The sequence below is a fragment of the Neodiprion pinetum genome, chromosome 5 (genome assembly GCF_021155775.2).
Source record: "Neodiprion pinetum isolate iyNeoPine1 chromosome 5, iyNeoPine1.2, whole genome shotgun sequence".
NCBI classification, from domain to species: domain Eukaryota; kingdom Metazoa; phylum Arthropoda; class Insecta; order Hymenoptera; family Diprionidae; genus Neodiprion; species Neodiprion pinetum.
In genome coordinates, this window is record NC_060236.1 from 18932044 (window position 1) to 18956402 (window position 24359).

Here is a 24359-nt window from a genome sequence, read left to right on the forward strand (position 1 = left end):
TGTGTGACTTGACCTAACACGGTTCGATCACATTAATTATTACTACTGATTATTAGCGTTACCGTTACATCAGTTTTCATTTCTGTTCTATTTCTGGCTTGTTTTTTTTTTTTTTTTTCGTTTTTCTTTTTTCTCCAGAGAATACTCAATTATCAACCATACATATACACCACACATACATGTATTATGTATGACAATATAGCTTAAAATAATCTACGATTCATATAATATTTACAATTTATTCATCGTAATATTTGTTATAAATACCTTTCTTAAAAACTATTCAATAAAAAAATTTTCCCGGCATATTTTTGTTAATCAGGTTTTCCTTCAGTTTCTTTCCTTCTTCTTTCCCTTATTCATTAATTCTTTCCTTCTTTGATAATATAATTATAATAGAAGGTAATAATAAAAATCTAACAAACATAATTATTAAGTTACTTTCAACGTGCAGCCCAGATTTAAATGAATGTTATTTCTATTATTACGACAATTAGTAGATGTATTGTCGATATATGAAACGACACGATTATCGTATAGTTATCTTTATTATCGCAATCTTTTTGTCTTCATCTTTCCTACTAAAACTTTGCAATGCGTATTTTTATGATGTTAGGATCGTGTACTTTTATACCTAACTTTTATCGTATTACCCGTTAAAATTTTTCAATTTGGTTTTTTGTTTACCTTTTTTTTTCCCGCTTGTCCTTCTTTACACGTTTATTTATTACATACACATTTTTAATATTTTTTTTCTCACGCTCTCGAATAATAGATAATAATTATAATATTGTATATCATGTATACGTGCATTATTGTTTTCTTAGGTACAATTCTTTTTTCTGTCTTTTATTAGACTTTTATACTCTTTTCTCTTTTTATATATACTCGATCATGACGATATTCAATATACATACGATTATTTGGAATTTTCAAATATACAACACACTATCGAGTTTATGGCATATATTATTATAGTGAAATTAATTGGTGTGCATTTTTTTAGTGTTTCAGTATGAGTAGAGGGAGGTATTATTGCATTGCAAATACGTCTCTTTTTTCCAATAAAATCGTGTTTGGATTCAAAAACCTTTCAAAAGTAACGATGGAAAACAAAGAAATTGGAAAAACAAATGCAATTAAAAAATGTAATTAAAATATATTTAACAAGTTTTTATTCTAATAATTTATTGATTCAATTTCAAGTTGCTTAATTTTTTTTTTTTTTTTTCTTTATTCTCTTTTACTACCCGATGTAATATTAACTTTTGTTTTTTATTGTCGTAAAGTATATTTTCGAGTTGTTTGAGTTTATTGATTGATTTTTCTTTCTTGCAATTTTAATCCCCCGCTGTGGGTTACAACATACAATCTCTACGATCAAAGCTTCTGTAGACTCATATTTATTTTGTTTGAAATGTTCCTTCGGTTATTATCCAATTTTCAATATTTGCTTCCTCATATATACACAATATATAGGTGGGTGTATTCATTAAACAAAATAAGTAATACAATTTGATCGATCGATCGATCAAAACTTGCCGGAGTGCATTGTGTAATGTACGCGTGTGTGTGTCGATAATTATTATTGAACAATTTAATAAAGTAATTATTAATCAATTGTTGGACATTCACCGCACAATAATTCACGATTCGTTACACAACATACATATACCTACTATAATATATATAGCGTATAATATACACACATTTCATGATAAATATGTTACATATGTACGCCTTGGTACAATTATTGTATTATCCATCTATAAGGTATTTAATTACTGATTATTATTGTTATTATTATTATTAAAGCTGATACACTTTTAAATTACATTGTTTTTTTTTTTTTTTTGTTTTTTTTTCTTCTTATTATTAACCCTCACCCTGTCATACGGGGTCCTATGTGCTCGCGCGAATTGTTGTTATGTTTATATTTTGTAAAGTAGAAGGAGCGCGGCTTTCCCCCAAATGAATAATAAAGCGAACAAACTTTTGGATCTTCAACCAGAAGACAGGATAAGGGTTAATATATGTTTAATTTACATTTTTCTGACTCTTTTTATTCCTTTTCGCCTATTTTCTAAAATTTTTTGTTCACTTCTTCCACAATTGTAGGTACGACAAAAAATTTCTCTCTCTCTCTATGAATATACATTATAAATAATTAATTTCTTAGACTTATCATACCCGTAGATACTATACAGCTCTTAATGCACACTTATTATACCTATTCTAATGTATATATCTGAAGCTAACGAATGAACGATCAACAAAACCGTTAAAAAAAATAATAATATAGTAATAATAATGATAACAATAACAATAACAATAACAACAATAGCAATGATTTCGAAAATATTTGTTAAAAATTAGATTTAAAAAAATTGACAGTGTACGTGACGAAATATTATGAAACATTATATGTGAATCATTAATTTTTCTTATAACTCTACATTTTGTAAATTATTGTTTTTCGTTCATTTATTAGTGGAATAATTAGGTTTGCGCTGTATATTAGATGCATGAATAATTTCGAGGTATCAGATATACACGAGTTATTATTTAATTGAGCCTGCTGGTTTTTCCTTGCTTTTCAAGCTGTTTTGAGGTGGAGAGAGAAATTTTTCAATTGCAAGATTCGAATCTATCTTGTCATGTATGAAGAAAAAAAAAAAGAAAAAAACTGCAGATTATTTAGAATCGTCGATGACATTGATTTACACATGATTAGATACATTTTTGCTACGTTTAACGTTTTCATAAGTACCCCAATAAGTATACAAACACTACGATACATTGGCAAATCAATTCAAAAATAGAAAATATATTCCTTTTCACCTAATCGATAATACGAGCCGATTGCAAGACGTTTTAATGATAGTAACGTTTTTTTCTTTTTTTTTCTTGCAAATTTGGATCAATTCACGCCCAAAATATACCAATAATTTTTTCATACAACCTGAAGCGATCTACAGTTTCGGCGTACATCGATCAATTTTATAATAATCATTGCATATATTACGGAAACAATTATTCGAATATTCCTATAAAATTCGAGGAAGATGTAAAATTTCCATGGTCAATATTTTTCTAATATGTTTATCATCAGATTTTTTTCACATCCGTAACTTGTTTTATACTCAAGTTCTTAAAAAATTGCCATGAATCAGACGCCTATTATTATTATTATTATTATTATTATTTTTATACCTGTTGATAGGCTTTGACAGATATTTTTAAATTCAGTTTAGAACTTTACGCGAGTTTGATAGACCAAAATTATTTCACACAAAATGTCAGAACAGATATAAAAACTACTATGATATTTTAATCTTCTTTTTCTCCTGTTTCTACAAATTTATGAGAGACATTTTTTTATCACAAAACTGAAAATTTTCAAATTCATTTGGAAATCTATGTATAATTTTATAAATAAGAATAATGATATTCATCGAACAAAAAGGAGCATGCCTTTTTTTTTTTCTTCCTTTTCATGCGCTTTTCACATCGCTTTAGTACTCTAATGCAATATAGATATTATAATCATACAAAATACACCCGTCATACACACGTGCGCGAATAGATGCAATTTTAAGTGCGTCGATTTAAAATAAATTTTTTAAATATTTTTTATAAATTATCTCTCCATTTATTCAATTCATTTTATTTAATTGAATTTTTTGCTGGTAATATTGTTGTTATTTTAGAAGAAGAAACACCATTTTATGCATCATACTTATGGAATATATATGATGTATAATATTAGTCGGGGAATACTTAAAACCTATATAATAGATCTGTATGGCCTCGTTAATAAATTTAATTTAGCGTTATTAAGGATTCGTGTTGCATTATCATTGTTATTGTTACTATATTATTATTATTATTATTATTATTATTGTTGTTGTTAATTGTTATTATTATTATTAATTATTATTAATTATCAAAGTAAATAATACCTATTAATTACTAGGTATGCTCATTCACCTTATACGTAAGTAGTGTAAACAATGTACACCGCTCTGACCTATCCATTAACAGGCATTTATATTTCAAATTTATTCACACCTCTCTTTAAATATGCATTTTGGTTCCATTTCATCGCAATTTACACAAATTATTGTTATCATCATTATCGTCATCAACGTTATAATTATAATTGTTTTTATCATTACAACAAAGACGATAATGTCACGTGATTTTAAATTATATTAATTATTTATCTGCCTAGTATTCTTTTTGCTATTGTTGATGGTATTTTATTATTATCATTATCATTATCATTATCATCATCATTATTATAATAATTATATTGTTGTTGTCGTTATTATCATAATCATTGTTGTCGTAACTATTATTACTATCACACCCAAATAAATATATATAAATACGCGTACGTAATTTATTGGTGTGTCAATCGTGTATATTATTTTTAAGATTATTATTATTATTGTTGTTGTTGTTGCTGGTATTGTTGCTGTTGTTATTATTATTTTGAAAGACTTACACCTAATAACACGACGATGTTTCACTGCTGGTGTACGTATTATATTTACACGTACATATTATTAATTTATTCAATTTTTATTCTGCTGTTGATAATCATTGCAACATTTCATCACTACTTGTTCGTCAATAATAATACATACGTATTATTTATTAATTTCTTTTTTTTTTTTTTTTTCCATCGCTCATTTCTTGACCGTTGAAATTTGTTGTATTGTTTATGTCCTGTTGTTTTTGACATACCTTATCGTTATTGTTATTAATCATTCGTGTTGCGAGACTTATTATTTGCAAATTTCTGTTATAAAACCGTACGATTTTACGGAAATCAGCATACCATATTTTATCTTTGTTCAAGTGTCGTTATAGTAATTTTCCGTTTCTTACTGCATTCTTGTTTACACTATACATACATGTAATTTATAGAGAAATTTAGAGAAGAAACGAATCAACAGAAATGCAATAGTTTTCACGGAGCCAGACACTAAGTATTATAAAGATTATCATCAAGCAAAGACGACATCTTTTTTTCCACCATTTCTCTACCCTGATACGCGATTATATTTTGAACATGCTTATTATTAGTAACAATTTTCTTATCATTTGTCAATATTTCATATCTATCGTAAAGGTAAAAATGCTGGATACTTGCCCTTATTTTTTGTTACTAAATTGATAGTTCTGATATTATTATTACTATTATTATAATTATTGTTGTTGTTGTTGCTATCGTTATTATTATAATTTTTTTTTACTTCACGTTACTACTGCATTCACTTTCAGTGAATACAAGATTTCGTGAAGTATTCATGCTAATATTAATAATGTCATTGTTACATACTGTTAGTACAACGAGAAACTTAGAATAAAACTGAAACCGATGTATAGAAAAAAAAAAAAAAAATCAGCTACTTTATACCGAAGTGTGGTAAACGATTCTAAGTATTATTCATTTCAGTTCCGTTCTACTGGATGTGAAATAAAAAAAAAACATCCACAATAAAAAGAGAATGTATGTGTAAATCAATTTCATAGTTTTGAGTTTCGACAACTTTTTCATCCTTCATTAATTGAGAATAAATAATTTTTGTTTTCTGTAATTACAAATACAATTTCAGATGAAGAAAAAACTGTAAAATGAGATAGTGGCATTTCAAAAACCAGATTTGTTGAGTAAATTCATTTTAAAAAGAGAAATAAGTAATGCTAACTGTCCGTAATACCGCCATGTTATATTTCCACGTTCCTAAATATGGAGATTCAGTTTTACGTTTGCGACAACCTTATGGTACAACGAAATTTACGTAAATTGTACAGATTTGTGGCGGAGTTTCCCTATTTCGCACAGAATACGATTCGATTTCATTGTGCCCGAATGAATGGGCGAAATGTATTGAAATGAGTGCCGAAACGCGAATCTTCGTTCGCATGATGGTCGATAAGCGGCGACATCTGGTAGCAGATGTTACGATTTCTACTCAAAGCGATATAACTAGTATTCAATTATAAAAATAGTTTTTACTGCAATATATTGCAACTTGACACAATAAAATAGAAGACTGTCACATTGCATAACTTTTCAAGCCCTAAAAAATTCACATTAACTGTTTGCCCGGTAATGATCAGCTGATCGTTTTTTTCGCCGCCATATTGATGACTGTCTTACTAATACATCGCTTGTGAATTTCAACTCAAAATGAAATAACGAGAATCAAAATACAAACTTAAAACCTACAGGTATAACGGTAAAAGATAGACGGACAGACGGACAGACGGACAGACAGACACCGACAGACAGACAGACAGACAGACAGACACATACAGACAGACAGACAGACAGACAGACAGACAGACACATACAGACAGACAGACAGACAGACAGACAGACAGAGAGAGAGAAAGAGAGAGAAAGAGAGAGAGAGAGAGAAAGAGAAGCAGAAGTATTAAAAATTAGAGCGCCAAGGAGAAAGATACTCTAATTGTTGAATGTACATTAAAATCCTCCCGAGAATCAAGAAACGAATGAACATCTTCCCAGAATCATTCAATTGCGGTGAACAACCCTTTTCTGCCAAATATAATATCATCGCATTTAAGACAGCTACAATTTATTTGTCCGCTTCAATTATTTAAATAACGTTTTTATTTTTTCCTCACAAAATTCTAAACGAAACGAAAAAATTGATTAACACAACTAGGTTGAAGAAATTCGGCGTGATTGTAAAAAGATGAGCTGCAATGAAATGAACTAGACCACCATTAAATCGAAAAGGTAAGCAAATTTTTCAAAATTATGTACATTGTTTTTTCATTCATCTTTTCCTTGACCAACAAGAAAAGTACATGATCTGAAAAGTCGGCAAAAATTTCATTGGGCAGAAAAGGGTTAACTGCATCGAAGCGTCATTATTATCATTAATATTATTGTTATTCATTATATTATACAATTATTGGTATATAATACATCATATGTATGTATACATATATTTAAATATATGTTGTGTATGAATTCATAATTGTCACGATTATTCCGCTCTTTCGTATCCATCTAGAGACGGTTAAAATAGTGCGATGAGACAATTACTATCATCATTATTATTATTATTTTTATTGTTGTTTTTATCATCATACAGATCATTCGTGCGGTTATTTGAAGTATGTGTACACGGGCAGTTCTTCTTTGCATTGGTATTTTGTACGAATGATTTTTTTTTTTTTTTTTTTACTTTTGTAATCATATACACGCATTCACAAGTGTTCGTTTAATTTTATGATTTTCATTGTTGTTGCTATTCTTGACGTTGCCGGTGTTATCATGCATTAATGATACGTATGCATGGATGCACAAACAATTCGAACAAACATTCGGTACATTAAAATTATTCTATTTGTCGGGACATAACTATTATCATTATTATTGTTATTGTTATCATTATCATCATCATCATTATCATCATCGTTATTACTATTATTAAAATTAACGCACGTGTATAAATTATTAAATATAGTAAATATAATAGTATATACGGGCTGCTGCCGCTTTTTACGCTGCCGCGCAATTATTCCTATTGATATTGTTATTGTTGTTGTTGTTGTTTTGTTGTTCTTGTCGCCGTCATCGTCATCATTATTATTACTATTACTTTTATTAGCGTTACCGTTATATATAGTGGAGATTTGTTATTGTTAATTTCTTTTTCTTTTGTTGTCGTTTCACTCATTATTATATCTCATTATTGTACAGGCTAATTGATTTGATAGTACATATAAGAAATTCCAATCAACAATCGTGACATGATTTTAGTATTTTATATTCCTACGATATATTCCTATATGCATTATACTAGTTATTATTTTTTATTGTTTAAATAGGTATGTGTGTACCAATTGATATTTACGTCTCTCATCATCCATATTACTATTATTGTTATCATTACTCTTATAAAATATATGTATAATACATGATACGTGCATACGTATAGATCAATATTCTACACCAAACCTATTTATATTATACATATGTAGAACGTTTCAAGAAATTACTATAGATATGAAAAAATACTAGCAGAAATCAGAATTTGCTTCAACTCTTTTCTGATTTTTGTAGGATGTTTTTTTTCACTGCTACCCTTGTTCAATGATTTATCGCTGTTGTTGTTATTGCTTTTAACTTCTCTACCAATTTTATCGAATGATTGAATTTTATTTCAACATTACTGATTACTAATTCCTAACAAGTATTTAGAATGGATTTTTACATTCACTTTTTTCATCCTAATCTTTTGACGGTTGTAATTCATTTTGGACACATGATTTCACTATCATTATTATCACTGTTATTTTTTTGTAGTAATTTTGCATTGTTGCGGCTCCTATCATTGGTACACCACTAAGTTTACGATGGTGAAAATGATTGATTTCATTTGTGTGCTAGCAAAAACCAAATATTAGATTCAATGAACCGACGGAAGTTGTCGTATATTTTTTTTAATGGATGTACGTATACATATCTTTTCTACTTCACTTTCGTATTTTTAGAAATATCGTGCAAGCAATTTGCGGAAAGTTAAAATTCTTGTTTGGTTCAGTACAGTATTTATTAAAATAATAATGATAATTATTAATATGACACATCGGTGATTCACCACCGATTGTAAATCGCAAATCGACTGCATTTAATATTGTAGAAATGTGTCTATCGCCGTTTTTTTTCACGATTGTTGTATAAAAATCTGATATTTACTCAAATTGAATAATATGTCAAATATACATTGCCGGAAGGTTCTAACGATTTTTTGTTTGCGTGCGAGTGCGTATTTAAAAAAAAATTCCTAATCCTTTGATCCTAATCCTGTTGAGATTTCATATCCGATCGTTTATTCTGATTTGTTTTTTTTCTTTTTTTTTCGAGTTCTTTCCGTTCTTTTGATCGGTAACTTGCTCAAAGCTTAAGATTATTAATCTCCTTGCGAAAAAGGGAAGGGAGAAAAAAGGACGTACCTACGGGTGAAAAAAACCAGTTCCGACAATAACGGGAAAAAAATTAACGATTTTGGAAACATTGAAGAAAAGAAAGAAGAAAATCAAAAACAAAACAGACAACACACGTCATTGGTACTCTTCCAAAAAAATTTGCTATATTATTATTAATATCATAGCTAGATATAATTATACCTATCGTAATTACAATTTTCATTTTTTTTTTTTTTTCTTTCTTTCTTTCCAATTATTTTTGCGGCATAATTTTTGGAGCATTTCTAAATTTCATCAGAAATACGATATCGTTCTGGCGTACGATTTACAGGATTTCAAGTTACCATTGTCACGATTATCTCTACCCTACTTAACGTTAGAATACATTTGCAGTAGTACTCTATGGTACAAAAATTAATTTCGAGACGAATTACACTGTTTATGTATAATTTCTTGCTAGTTTTGTCGCTTTTGAGAGTATTAGGAAATTCATTATAATTATTAATTAATCTGCTCGCCTTTATCCCAGCGACTGATCGACTTATTGATTAATTGATTAGGCGATTAAAAGATTTAATGCCAATGACAATAATGACCTTGATGATAATGTTGTTGTTTTTGTTAATAATAACAATAACAATAACGGTAATAACCACAATAACGATAATCAATATGAATATGCACATGAATAATAATAATAATAATAATAATAATGATAATAATAATAATAATAATAATAATAATAATAATAATAATAATAATAATAATAAACCATTTCGTTATAAAATAAGCGTAAGTTTGCTTTTTTGCAGCCAAAAATAGAGAAAAGATAAATTCGTACATATATAATATAATCTCATAGAGGGGACGAAGTTCGCAAAAGACCAACTTGAAGAGGTTTTCACGATATCTCAGGCATACCCACATGAACAATTCAATTTAACTTTACATGAAACCCTATTCTTTCTTTTTTTGTGTAGTTACCCCTTGTTTAAAAAAATACCTTGTAACAACAATGCGGCGATAACAAAAAAAAAAAAAAATAAAAATATCATGAAAATCGTCGACTCTGCGTTCGTATAATAACATTTCTGCGAAATTATTTAACGGCAAATAAAATATGTTTGAACTTTGAAACCACGTGCTAAGTTTTAGAGCTTGAAAAATTTTTTTGACAAGTTACTGTTTAACAGGAAAATTTAAAATTCCAACACCGATGTAAAATTATATACAGTGCAACCTCTCAATAGTGCCGCTTCCACTAATCCGAGATCGGGTGCATCCCCCACTACCAATTTTTCGCATTCTCTCTCAACAATACAGCGAGAACGAGCATGTGTGGTCAAGTGTGGGGGAACCGAAATTCTCATAAATTCATTCCACTCACAGCCCGTGAGCGGCCCTATCAAGAGGTCGCACCGTATTCGACAGTTAGACTTAGACATTTGGTAAAGCTCGCATGGAATGCCCCATTGATTGGAACAGATGTGGGCAATATAAAACACGATGCAAAAAAAATGTTTAAAACATGATTAAAAACGTGAGGAAAGAAAAAAAAAAACGTCGTACTTCGCATTATTCAAATTTGGTTGAAAATAGTTTTTCTGCCCAGTTTACAGTTTCGAATCGTGATTGATTGTTCCTATTATTATTTACTTTCCATATTTCCACTTTCACATGAACTGTGCGTCATTAATATAGACGCGCATCTCTTACTTATCATTTAATTATTTAATCATTTATCTTCATTTATTTGTGTATTTTCTTTTTCATTCCTTTCTTCATTCATTCATTTGATTATTTATTTATTATTCCCGTTATTTTCACAAGAAATTTGGTTTTTCTTTGTTTTCCCGGCGGTTGTTGCTCTTCTTAATCGTCGAATTAATTTAATCATTATTTATTTACTTGTATATTTTAATCGTCGTTTACTTTGTATCTCTTTCGATTTTTCTCTCCGTCTCATGTTATAGGAAGAAAGAAAAAATAAAAAAAAATACATCATTGACAAAAAGCCTAAACAGCACCTTTGCGAGAGAATTTTTAAATTCAGATACATTGAAATTGCAATTTACAAATTTAGCTTTCTTCGTCTCTTTTACTTTTGTTTCTTTTACCCTCGCTACAATTATTCCTTCAATACAAAATTGTCTCGCCTCGCCATTTGTTGCGAATGAAAATCCAAAAATCGTTACTACCCTCGTTATTCTTATTTTTATCACTACTACTACCACTACCATTTCTACTACTACAACTCCTACTTTTATTATTATAATCGTTATTTATCATTATTACTATTACGATTGTAACCGTTACTTTTATTTAGTGTTACGTTAAAGAAGATTTTATCACTCGCCTGTCGTAAAATCTATCTCTATTTTTTCCTTTTGTACATCTGTATCTATTGTGTCGACTTTCGAGTGTTTTCTTCGTGTTCGATGGATGTTTGTTGGTCCTTTTTTCAAGTGATACTTTTTAATTCTTTTATACTTCTTGTCCTTCTATAATTTTGTTTTATACGGGCGCACGAGTAAGCGAGAAAAAAAAAAGGATGAAAAGCCAAACTGACAGGCAGAGTGAAAATACGAGCACGTTGAAAAAAAATCTAAAATAAAGAAAAATACAGCGAGATAAAAGCATTATAATAATACTATTAATCAACAGCGATGGTTACTAAGGCTGTACGGGTGCCACAATTCTTTAAGTCGGGTTGGGTCGGGCAAAGTTTATTAGTTTCGGGTCTGGTTCCCGAGGTTTTCGGAAATCGTCAAAATTTTGCTTTTTCCGACCATTCCGAGACCGCCAAAAACAACCTGATCCGATACAAACCCGTTCCGAACCCGAACTTTTTATCCCAAGATTTTGGGAACTCGCACAGCCCTAATGGTTACGTAACTTAAAAGATGGGTGTGCGTGGAAAAACTGAGAGAAGATATTAAAAAAATGATAAAAACGGCAATAATTTACAAGAATAGTGGTGATAATACTAATAACAACATTAATAATAACGATGATACTATCGACGGAATATTAAAATGAATTAGAATCAAAGCGAAAATGTGTAAAGTAAGAAGAGAATGTAGATAAAAAGCCGAAGAGAACATTATATCACTCAAGCAGGATTGTCAAAAGTAAAGTTGTTCACTAAATTGATTATTTACTTACTTATAGACTCAACTTTAAGTTTGTTTCGTATTTTCTTTTTGCCTTATTTCTCAACTTTTTTTTCGTCAACTTCTAAGTATAGCCTACGTACAGTCATGAGAAAAAAAAAACCGTTTATTCTCGAATTAATTGGTTTTCCAAAACGACATATGTAAAGACATGGCGAAAGCGCGTTATTAAACGGTGAATAATTCAGCATTATTTTATCCCTTTTTATTTGTGCTATCACGCACAGCGTTTTTTCTCTTTTTTGGGTTTGGTTCGGTTTTCTTTTTTTTCTGTTTGTTAGTCCGTTTCCGGCGATATTTTTGGTGTTGTGTGGCGTCGTTTTTGAACTAATTTTTATCAGCTATTCTGCGTACTTTTGCATTATCTTCGTGCATTATACTCCTATTTCTTTGTTGATTTAATTGGTTTTTTTTACTCTACCATTTTTAATTAGAAATCAACATAACGTGCTATGTATGAAAGGTTCAGTTTCAGAGTAGCCTAACCTACATTGTCGATAGGGCTCATTTTAGTGAGCTTAAGATAGTTACAGTGAGCCTTATCGACAACATAAGTTAGCCTATTCGGTCGCTGAACGCTTCATATAACGTGCGTGTGTATGTATATATTTATAAATAACACAGACCCAAGTTACGCAAAGTACATGACTCGCTTTGTGTCCGCATGCACTGTTATGGCTCTCGCCATTGCTCCCGGCGTTCTATCTTCGCTACAACCAGATTGATGCGATCCTTCGCCACTGAAACACGAAAATAAAAGGTTGCTTGAAAAATTTGTACAAGTCGACGCATCACGTTTTTTTAATTCGTAGCTTTTACTTCAAAAATTTGAAGCTGAGAGAGTAGCGAAGTTTCATAAAATGAAACATTGTCAAGCAATTTAGTGAAAAATGAATTTTCAAGCTTCAAGACAATTTGACAGTTTTTTTCTTGAACCCAAACACTTGATCTTTTTTCTTTAACATTGCAATCAACCCGATTCCCACAAGTGATGAATGTGAAGAAAAATTGTTTGGTTTTTTTCTGGTTTTTGAACATTCCTGATAATCTCTAATCTAAATTCTGTTTTCAATTTTTTTTCATCATAACAACACTGTTTTTCCCACATTCAATAATAAAAATACAAAGAAACTCAAGGCGCATATTTTCTTGTTCTCACTTTTAATTTACAAAAAAAAAAAATAATATTTGGTGGAAACTCTCAAGATTGAATCGCTACAAATCGAGTGCATGAAGAGAGTACACGAAAATACCGATTGAGTAAAATTTCATTTATTTTGACTACTATCGAAGCCTACGCATCACTGATGTGAATATACAGCAGTCAACACAATTCTACATACAATGCTGAAATCAAATAGTTTATGCAACAATAATGCCTAAAAATTTATTACTATAATTGAATTACCACTGATTGCAAGAATGCATTTCCTGGTGTTATTTTCGCACGATAGCCAAAAAGCTTTTGGACAGTTTTGTTTGGCATTGCATGTACTATGTAGAATTGCGCTAGCTGCACCATTTTCACATCTGTGCTGCGTAGGCTTTGATATTAGTCAAAATAAGCAAAATTTAACTCAACCGGTATAGACTAACTATAGTATCTTTTTAAGTCAATATTCTTTCACCTAAATTCAAGTCGATTAATTTCAGTTGCACCTTCAAGCCTTCATTACGTTATATTTCTGTCTTTAAAGCTCTTTGACTCGACGTTTGATACGACCTTAATCCTGGAACACATACACGCAGCATCAAGCGCAAGGTGACCGCGCTTAACCAATAAAAGGACGGCAAAATCACCTCTTATTGGTTGAGCGCGCCGTTGCGTACATGTGAACCCAGGGTTAATTCCACTTGGCCAACTGAAAAACCGTAGATAAGGATGGATGTTCCTTGAGTGCCTATCTCTCTTGCATTAAGCCACGTGTTACGAAAACAATGGCACTGCCCATGAAGACTAGAGGTAAGGAGGCCGAACCAGACTTATAAAGATAGACTGAGCGCTCTCACGAGCCGCTTGAAGCAAACATTTAAAGGACAGAAATATGCTGGTAGTACTCCTTTCTCTCTCTGAGGATATTTGTGGCGGGGATCGAGGCGGTAGAGGAGAATGAGGCGAAATTATGCGCCTATATCTCTAGCTATTCCACTTCCACTGCTGCGTTGTATCCCACCATGACGCCGATTGAAAAGAGAGAGCAGTCTCCCGATATATCTCTGTCCTTTATATATAATTGTCAGTGCCTCTTATAGGAGCGCTCAGTCTATCTTTATAAGTCTATGGGTCGAACGCATTTGGCTGAATCGTCGAAAAGTGGATCGTGAGTGATGAAAGATCTTGTAGTTCGGGATGTATCGGCAAGCGATACCAGCGCCTGGTTACGAATAAGATACATACGTGAGAATCGGTTTTGGTAGCGCCGCCAGGCGGGTAAAATCCGCGGATCGTTCATTTTCACAGTCCATTTTGCCAGCATTGCGTTCAGCCTCCCTACCTCTAGTCTCCATGGCACTGCCCGTTCTAGTAGGTTAGGTACAGTTCAGTACTATCAACGGATTGTTTTCGGCGAATTACATGAATACAAAAGTACAGACAACTCGATGCAAGTTGTGAGGCCATGGTTTTTTCGCACGGAATCAAAATACTCAAAGAAATACGACGAAAGAGGTGTTTTAAAATTAAATGTGACCAACCGCCATGTTAGATTTTAGTTTCCATTATTCCGTTGGTGCGAAATCTGAATTAGCACATCTACTAACCTATCGTGTTCCTTTTCTACTAGATGGTATCTGGCCCTGAATGCGACCAGATGAGCGTAGTAAGCAGGCGCAGGAATACTGACTGATCTCGTACACCTAACGTAAGTGTGACAAAGCTGATACGTAAGGCACTGGAGTTCGTCACTCTCGAAGTGATTGTCATCCCACAAAACGTGGTAGTGCGACGGCCTTGACGTGCCCTGCAATTAACAAAAATCGATTATGATTGGGCGAATACGAGTTTTAGATTAATGAAAGACTGCAAAGTCGTTTTGTTTGGTTCAATAAGTTTGGGTGTTGGTCGTTACAGTAATGATAGAACACTTACAAGGGGAGTGTCAAACTTGGGAATCACAGATTTCCATCACTTTTATATATATTGTAGGGCAGGGTCCCCTCAATAAATATATAAAGCGGCAAGACGCCATTCGTTTTTATTATTGAGAAATTTCAACTCAAAGTTCTATATGTAACTTAAGTAGAAGGAACCTTTTTACCGGTTGCAGCAATAGTTCCGTGGCGTAGCGGTAACGCTCTTGCTTACTGAGGGACCGAACGGCTGTTCAAGTTCCGTTAGAGTTACTTTTTTTTTTTTTTTTTTATAAATTATTTAATACAAAAATAAATAATTAATAATTAATATTTCTATAAATTATTTTTTTATTTTTAAGTTAGGAAAAAATACAAAAAATGATAAAAAATAGGATTTGTAATAATTATAATAACAAAGTAATCAATATTATCAAAAATAAAGTCGCTCAGTAAGCAAGAGCGTTACCGCTACGCCACGGAACTATTGCTGCAACCGGTAAAAAGGTTCCTTCTACTTAAGTTACATATAGAACTTTGAGTTGAAATTTCTCAATAATAAAAACGAATGGCGTCTTGCCGCTTTATATATTTATTGAGGGGACCCTGCCCTACAATATATATAAAAGTGATGGAAATCTGTGATTCCCAAGTTTGACACTCCCCTTGTTAAAGAAAATGTCAAAATATTTGATGATTTGGAGTCAGAATTTCAGTTCAGATGCAAAACACAGGTTTCCAAAAGCTTATATGTGTAAAAATTTAAGTGTTTAGGTGCTTCTTGGAATTCTTTACACAAGATTTTACAAATATTGTGTGCTTTGCCGTGTTTTAGAGTTTAAGTTAGTCGGAGAGTCATAAAATTTATACAGAGTATTTCCTTTTTTCTAACTTCGGTTTTCTTATTTCTTATTTCTACCGTTCCTTGTACGAAATCTCGATATTATTAATAATATGTACGATTTTTAGATGTTCTAAAATTTTTCATAAATATTGCTGTGAATTTTCGAAATACCTGGATAGGATTCTAAATATTTCCCCAGGAATTTCAGTTCTTCAACAAAAATGACAACATTTATGAACTAATTGTCATTTCGATATATTTTTAAGTATTTTTCACTTGTTATACTAAAGTTCAAATTCTGTGTTCCAAATTATGATTTTCGACCATCTCCGACAGAGCATATTGTGAAGAAAAAAGAAAACATTTCCAATATCGAAAACTCATCAATACTCAATGTAAATACACGTAATATTTACCTGTATGAAGATATAAATTTGATAAATTTGAAAAACTGGTAAATTCGAAAAATTAACGGCGGAGCCAGGAATCGAACCTGGTATCTAGAGATGCTTTACCGGAGCCTTACTCCACTAGATCACCTAGCCGCCCTGACTCTGATGTCGTTAATTCCTCTCATCACCAGTTAGTTCAAATTTGTTTTCTTGTGCTTTTGTATGTGTGAATAGAAAGTGTTCTTTCTCTTGAGCACAACTGTAGGAATGTCTGTAAGTGTGTTTACATTTTGGAATCTTACGCTTCTGATGCGAAGCCCGTAAGACAGTCAATGACCGTCTAATAATTGAAATGCGGATATGCATTATCATTAATCACGAGGACTTTTCATTGTTGAAGATATAAATTTACCAGTTTTTCAAATTTATCAAATTTATATATAAATAATTGAAATGCGGATATGCATTATCATTAATCACGAGGACTTTTCATTGTTGAAGATATAAATTTACCAGTTTTTCAAATTTATCAAATTTATATCTTCAACAATGAAAAGTCCTCGTGATTAATGATAATACATATCCGCATTTCAATTATTAGACGGTCATTGACTGTCTTACGGGCTTCGCATCAGAAGCGTAAGATTCCAAAATGTAAACACACTTACAGACATTCTTACAGTTGTGCTCAAGAGAAAGAACACTTTCTATTCACACATACAAAAGCACAAGAAAACAAATTTGAACTAACTGGTGATGAGAGGAATTAACGACATCAGAGTCAGGGCGGCTAGGTGGTCTAGTGGAGTAAGGCTCCGGTAAAGCATCTCTAGATACCAGGTTCGATTCCTGGCTCCGCCCTTAATTTTTCGAATTTACCAGTTTTTCAAATTTATCAAATTTATATCTTCAACAATGAAAAGTCCTCGTGATTCATGATAATGCATATCCGCATTTCAATTTCTTCATCATTCAATTCAATTTCTGGTATCTAGAGATGCTTTACCGGAGCCTTACTCCACTAGACCACCTAGCCGCCCTGACTCTGATGTCGTTAATTCCTCTCATCACCAGTTAGTTCAAATTTGTTTTCTTGTGCTTTTGTATGTGTGAATAGATAGTGTTCTTTCTCTTGAGCACAACTGTAAGAATGTCTGTAAGTGTGTTTACATTTTGGATCTTACGCTTCTGATGCGAAGCCCGTAAGACAGTCAATGACCGTCTAATAATTGAAATGCGGATATGCATTATCATTAATCACGAGGACTTTTCATTGTTGAAGATATAAATTTACCAGTTTTTCAAATTTATCAAATTTCCTAGTTTTTCAAATTTATCAAATTTCCTAGTTTTTCAAATTTATCAAATTTCCTAGTTTTTCAAATTTATCAAATTTATATCTTCAACAATGAAAAGTCCTCGTGATTAATGATAATGCATATCCGCATTTCAATTATTAGACGGTCATTGACTGTCTTACGGGCTTCGCATCAGAAGTGTAAGATTCCAAAATGTAAACACACTTACAGACATTCTTACAGTTGTGCTCAAGAGGAAGAACACTTTCTATTCACATTTACCTGTATGCCTTGGTGGCTGCATAAATAAAAGTCGAATTCAGTGGGATGCGTGATGCAAACATCGACAGTAGTCCCAGCAGGAATGTTTCCGCTCTTGCCGCTCTGTTCCTTTTTATCAGCACAAAACAGCCTCGTGTGGTGTCGTTTTTGCACGACGATAAAGGTGATGCCGGGTTTGTACTCACTCTCCAATTTAATACAAGCTTCTCTAATAGCCGTCAGTTCATGCTGAAGTACATGCAAAAATTGCCCCTCTGACACTCCATCGCGGTACAATATTATCCTGTGAGGTTTGTAACCACCCGTACTTTTGTAAAACATAATAAGCAGCTCTCTGAAATTATTAAGGAAATCCAAAATTATTCGAGAAATAAATCATGTGCATAAACACTGGACTGTTTCAAATTTTAGTTTTTTGTTTTAGTTTTCAAGGCAGACAAATTATTTTATTTTCCAACATCAAACTCTAGGAAAAAGACAAAAGTTATTTAAGATGGCCTAAAAGTCATCTCCTGATGTTTTAATAGAGTAAAATGTGAAATTAGTTCGAATAGATAATTTTTGGTTGATGTTTTATGCTCACCTGACCATGGAGCTTAATTCCTGGATGATTTCCTGCCTGTGCTGCTGAACTCTCACCGTCGCTGCGTACCTTGAAGGATGAGCATCCATGCTTCCGACAACAGCAGCAATGCTTGGTTTCTTGTTATCGCCAGCTGGCGGATGAGTGACATCAGCACCGAGGAATATAACAGGCTCGTTAAATACCTTCGGTCTGATACTCGGAACTAAAATGCTGTTTATGCCGCCCAGTTTGACGTTTATCTTTAGGCACAGGTTAGACAGCGTCTGCGGCGACGTTTTGTTGACGTTCTTTGCCTGCACACACTGCGTCGCCATGCCCAGCAAAGTGTCGCCGACTCTCTTTACCTCCGCTGTAAGAAATAAGGAAAGTTAATACGTGATTCGTTAAGAAATTTACGAAATTGAACGACAATTTTCAACAAATAAGAAAATTTCTGCGACTTTTGCACAGTATTTTCGATGCTAGTTCTAAACGTAGCCACAAACAATCCTAGAATTATCATTCAATTATTTCCACTCGCAGATTAACTTTTTTTAAAGCAAAGTTGTTCAGCAACTCATTTATCTGAAATGCAGTTAAAAAAATAGAGATTTGCTTTAAAAGTAATCAGAAAGTGATTGGACCTGTAAAAGCTATTCACAAATTGGTTCGAAGTTTCGAATTATTTTAATAATTTGATCAGTAAAGATTATGCGAATTCTCCATCTTCCTTATCCTGCTTCAGAAGTACTTACCGTGGAATGATGGTTGTGACTGTAAATATTATTTTGGACATAAAATGAAGTTTAACTTGATGAAATTAATATTATTTTGCCAGTATATAATATAATAATAGACAATTCGCGGTTCCAACGTAACGATTCCACAAATTCAAATTATCCAAACTCGATTCGAATGATTCATGATTTCGAATTATTTGCATACCCCAAATAAGAAACTATGTAATATCAGTTCCAGGTATGAATTAATTAACTTAAAATATTAGATTGCGCCAATTGATCATTAATTCTATCAATAAAAGATGACGAGGAAAATTTTAAGTTCAAAGTTGAAACTGGGTGATACCAAAGAAGAAAAATCCAAGCTGCCTCACCGTAGACGGGAGTTTTTCCCGGTAGAACAACGCAGACGAGCTGCAAAGCCTGGAATGTTGTCTTTAGGTATCTAAACATGGGTTCAACTTGGTCGGGTCCGTTGGCGTATTTGCAAAAGCAGGGTTGTCCAATGATCGGCATTCCCGCATCGTTGCTTATCTTCTGCAGCTGCGTCGTGAAAGTTCGCAAGGCGTCCTCGCGCACAGTTCTTTGCGGTGCGAAACAGGCTATAGCCCAAACTCGGATTTCGACTCCAGTGAAAAATTGCTTCCCTCTCATGTCCCACACACCTTGATTCGGCAGTGCCTGCTGTTTTGTCTATTGAAAATGAAAACAAAATAAATTTATAGGATTCTTAGTTCAAAAAATTACACGATTCCGGTAAAAATTTACTCAATTCTATATTAAGTTTGATTAAAATTGGTCCATATGTTTTTGAGTTATTTTCGGACAAAGGAATTTTCATTTTCGCAAATAACCCAGAAATGGTACGACCGATTTTGCTTAAAATCCAATCAGTTCTAAATAAAATGAAACTGAATCAATCGAAGAAATTCAATTTGAATAGGTCCACCCATTTTCGAGTTATTTAAGTGAAACACTTTTTTTGTCACGCTAGTATCGTTGAATATTTAATTTTACTTCTTTGCAACACATATGGACTGTAATCAACAAATGACAAATATTAAATCAGCTACTGGAAAAATAGAAGATTTATATCAGAGACTGTGTCCGAAATAGTCTTTAGTCTTCTGAATAAAATAAGCAACCGCAGAGTGAAATCGACCAAATCTATTAGGTTTTCAACAATTTTTAAACAAATCGAAATGTAGCATCGATATCCAATCTTGTGTTTACCAAACAGATTTTCGTAATTTAAGGATACAAAAATACTCGATGTACCATAACACGGCATTAAAATTGATACAAAGCATCGATTTCTGGGAAACCAGGCTACTTAGCAAAAAGACACTTGGTTCCCTTACCTGTCCACTGAGTGAACTAACACGCCCTCCGTACTGTAATTTTGGTGGCGGTAACACACGACCTCTGACTTCCATCATGTTGTTCGATATTGTGAGACCGAATTCTTGTACGTAGGAGTCATTATTAAAGTCTGCACGTCTGACTAGGTTGTTTATCTCGCGCTCACGATCTGGTGCCGAGCGTGCTGTCGCTTTGATCATCGTTGACGTTTGCATGTCAGTTAATTTCTTTATACAACGTTGTCCCGCCACTATGTTGCATACCTGGAAATAATCACACAGATCGATCGATTCGTTGATTCATTTATGATTGTCAATCAACTTCAACAAGATATTGAAAAATTTTCATAATTTACCTCAAGCGGCAAGTAAGTGTGTTTGTGTTCTTGGCCGACCTGAAGACATGGAAGATGCGGATACCTTAGCTTCATTTTATATTTGTCTAAAAAGTATTTGGCAACTGTACATTCCACTGTTTGTCCGTTTTCTAATTGCAGAGGAAATCTGGAACATTGGAAAGTATGAAAATAAAATTATTTTTACTATGGGCTGTCCACAAACCAAGCAGCTAGTTTGGGAGGGTGAAAGGTCCGGCTAGGGTACATGAGGGAGGGGGGAGGTCTTAGTATACGATAAGTCGTTTTATAATTGATACATTCTAAGTCATATTTCCGCACGCAATATTATCTCTTTTGCAGTCACAGGTTTCAACGACGTGCCTTTGTAATAGGTACACTTAAAACACAGCTTGATTATCACGAAAGAAAGCTGAGAACAATTCTTTACCTGTTAATAATGATTTGCATGCATGGTTAATCTTGTCATTTCTTCCTTGGGCTGTCTTAGAATAATAAAAATTGAAAAAAAAAAAAAAAAGACTCCTTTAACAGTTTTTTAATGTAATGGAGCTGCCCAAAATACAGCTATGTAGTTTATAGACAGCCCCTTAGTTCAAAGGTATAGCTAAACAGCAGTTCATCAAAAACTTTCACAATCAATACTTAAAAACTGTCCTTGTATGTTTTGCCTTAAAAAAAACTATTTGCGAATCAAAAGATTATGAAAAGTTCGACTTTTAAGTGATATATGGTTGTGCAACTTGGTGTGTGGTATTTTTTACTCACGATTGCATTTGTGCAGGCTTTCTGGTGACGTTACATACTCTGTATTTCCGTCTCATCGTCCCACAATGTGTTATTTCAATTTTAAGGCCCTTTATTTCTTTAGTAAACTTCACCCTCTGAGAGTCAGTGAGTGGTTTACGCTGATCGTTGATATCTCGTATATCAAGTACCTCACACATGAATTCTATTACGGGTTGCGCCTTGTAGAACGCCGTTGCAGAAACTGCAAAAGAAAAGGAGAATGGTATTGGAAAACTTACGAAATTCAGTGTAAAACTTTTGCAAAGTTAAAGCGATGTGAATCAGTCGTATTCCAGTATACAAATGTGAAAAATTTGTTAAATTTGATTGACATCGGCTTTAATATTTATAGTGCGAAGTAGATCAGCAATTTTAAAAATTTGAAGCGCGACTTGAGCCTGACCGTCAATATTGAGCATCATTTTCCACTGCGAGGGCCTGACGGACTGATGAAAACCGAACCAAACTTCTCTGCCGCCGCCGAGCGGATGATAGTAGCCATCCGGACTGCTGAAAAATGACCTGCCGACGGGAGTGTAAGTCATGGATGGTAGGTGCCGCATTACAACGTCCAGAGCAAGAATAGCGTCGTAGGGAATTTGCCTGGTCCGTCCTTCCAGAGCCTCTTCCAACGCAAAGAGAGACACCTGAGCCACCCACTTTATAACTACTCGAAACACTCTGTCTTTGCCTTCACCAGGCAGAGTCACCTGCAATTTCAAGGAATTCTTCGTTATCCACTGTATTTTAAATTAGGAGTGTGCAAATTATTTGGAATCTCGAATAATTGCTGAGTAATATTCGAATCGAATAATCTGAATAATTCGAGTCTTGGAATAATTTTGATATTACAAATGATTTGAGTCTAGAAATAGTTAGAATAATTCAAGTCTTGAAGTAATTTGAATAATTCGATTTTTAGTAGAATATTGGTCTGCTTAACCGATATTTAAATTGTAATCAGCCTATTCGTGCTATCGCGTTTAGATTGTCCAACAACCAAATAATTTGAATAATTCAAAGCATTACAGTTATTCAAACCATTAGAAATATGTATTTGAAAAATCCCAACTATTTGAACAAGTTGGAATTATTCGAATACTCGAATATTCGATTCGATTTTCGTGGGTAAAATACTTTCTCCTATTTTATTTCTTGATCATAAAAGAATAATTCTGATAAGCAATCGGGACACTGTTTACAATTCGAGTAAACTAATCTTCAAGTATTTATAAATAATAGTTCATACCAACGATTCTTAACAAAAAAAAAAAAAAAGTCAATAATGAGCGTTGTTAGAAACTTCCATTTTGGATCTATATTCTGACCTCTTCCAGGTGAGAACAGATTTAAGTGTTTAATATAACACTTTGAAAGCTCTATCAAATATATACAACTATTTTTAAAATAATGCAAGTTTAATCATTGAATAAAAATAAAAATAAGTTGCAATACTATGTTGTAAATCACAGACGTTCAATCTAATTTCCTGACTTCTATCGATTTATGAAATTTTTAATTACACTGTGTGCAACGTCGATGAATTATTTTACTTTCGACTAAAGTAAAACTTTTGATATTTTGTCAAGCATTGCAGCTGAAAAATTACTCGATTTGTCAATCCAATTTCATATAAATAAAGCCAATTCTCCCGAAATTGTAGAATTTCCGTTGGAAATATTTTCCATTGTGTTTCTTTTTAATCGCAATCAATATCTCTGAATTTCATATTCAATTCGTTAAACAAATTAGGACTCACCTCAAGTTCTATCCTGTCATTGCCAATAGGCAACGGGTCTCTAGTGTAAAGATTATTTCTACCATCGAAAACGGGTTTTAGAGTGCCGAATATCTTGCTGTAAGCGTGGACCATAGTCTCAATGATTTCCCTGTTCACTTTTCTGGGGCATTTGTCTGGTTGTATGTTGATATCATAATGATGGACAAACCCTCTCGGCATCGTTATTTGAAAATGATTAGCTCTCAGGCTTATCGGCCTGCCCTCTCTTCCGATGTTCGGTCTTCTTGGGCATGAAAACACTGGAATGGTTTGTTGCTCATCAGAATCATCGTCTTTCTCTTCTGTTGATTCGCATTTCAATATTTAAACTACATTTAAATATACCGTTATTGTTTAATTTTTTTTTTTTTTCAATTTATTTTACTTCTCATTTGTTTTTGTACTTACGTATTCAAAATACTTATTCTCAAACTATTATTTTATTTCTACTATATTTTATCAGAGTTGCCCTTTTCAAGGGCCAGAGACAATATAATACCGTGCAGAATCTGTGTACACAAAAAAATTTTGTAGGAAATCCAGCTCCAATTAATACCAAAATGACTGATATATTCAATTATTTATTTATCTGCTCTTCGTTAAAGTACAGAACTTTCTACGACTATCCTAACAATTTTGCACAGTTAGCACGATACTCTGATTCTATTCTACAAGGTTGATATTCGTAACATTAACTTAGACAATCAGTACTTAAAACCCTTAAAATG

At 32.6% G+C, this 24359-nt stretch overlaps 1 protein-coding gene across 8 annotated transcripts in view; it reads right to left on the minus strand.

Annotated features, from left to right (window-relative positions):
* Positions 1–98: 98 nt before the first annotated feature.
* Positions 99–24359, minus strand: part of AGO1 (protein argonaute-2) — a 48579-nt gene continuing 24318 nt past the window's right edge. For 5 of the 8 annotated variants that reach the window (XM_046628873.2, XM_046628871.2, XM_046628869.2 and 2 more), the window contains 11 exons: positions 23611–23933; positions 22255–22561; positions 21831–22053; positions 21063–21210; positions 20707–20970; positions 19720–20038; positions 18624–18975; positions 18041–18374; positions 14916–15115; positions 14554–14676; positions 99–12895 (listed from right to left, as the gene is read on the minus strand). In XM_046628873.2, coding sequence (XP_046484829.1) covers positions 12787–12895; positions 14554–14676; positions 14916–15115; positions 18041–18374; positions 18624–18975; positions 19720–20038; positions 20707–20970; positions 21063–21210; positions 21831–22053; positions 22255–22561; positions 23611–23933 — 2702 coding nt within the window. In that variant the 3' untranslated portion in view covers positions 99–12786. The remainder of the gene's footprint in view (positions 12896–14553; positions 14677–14915; positions 15116–18040; positions 18375–18623; positions 18976–19719; positions 20039–20706; positions 20971–21062; positions 21211–21830; positions 22054–22254; positions 22562–23610; positions 23934–24359) is intronic. The other 3 variants (XM_046628874.2, XM_046628876.2, XM_046628877.2) reach the window with 3 other exon arrangements.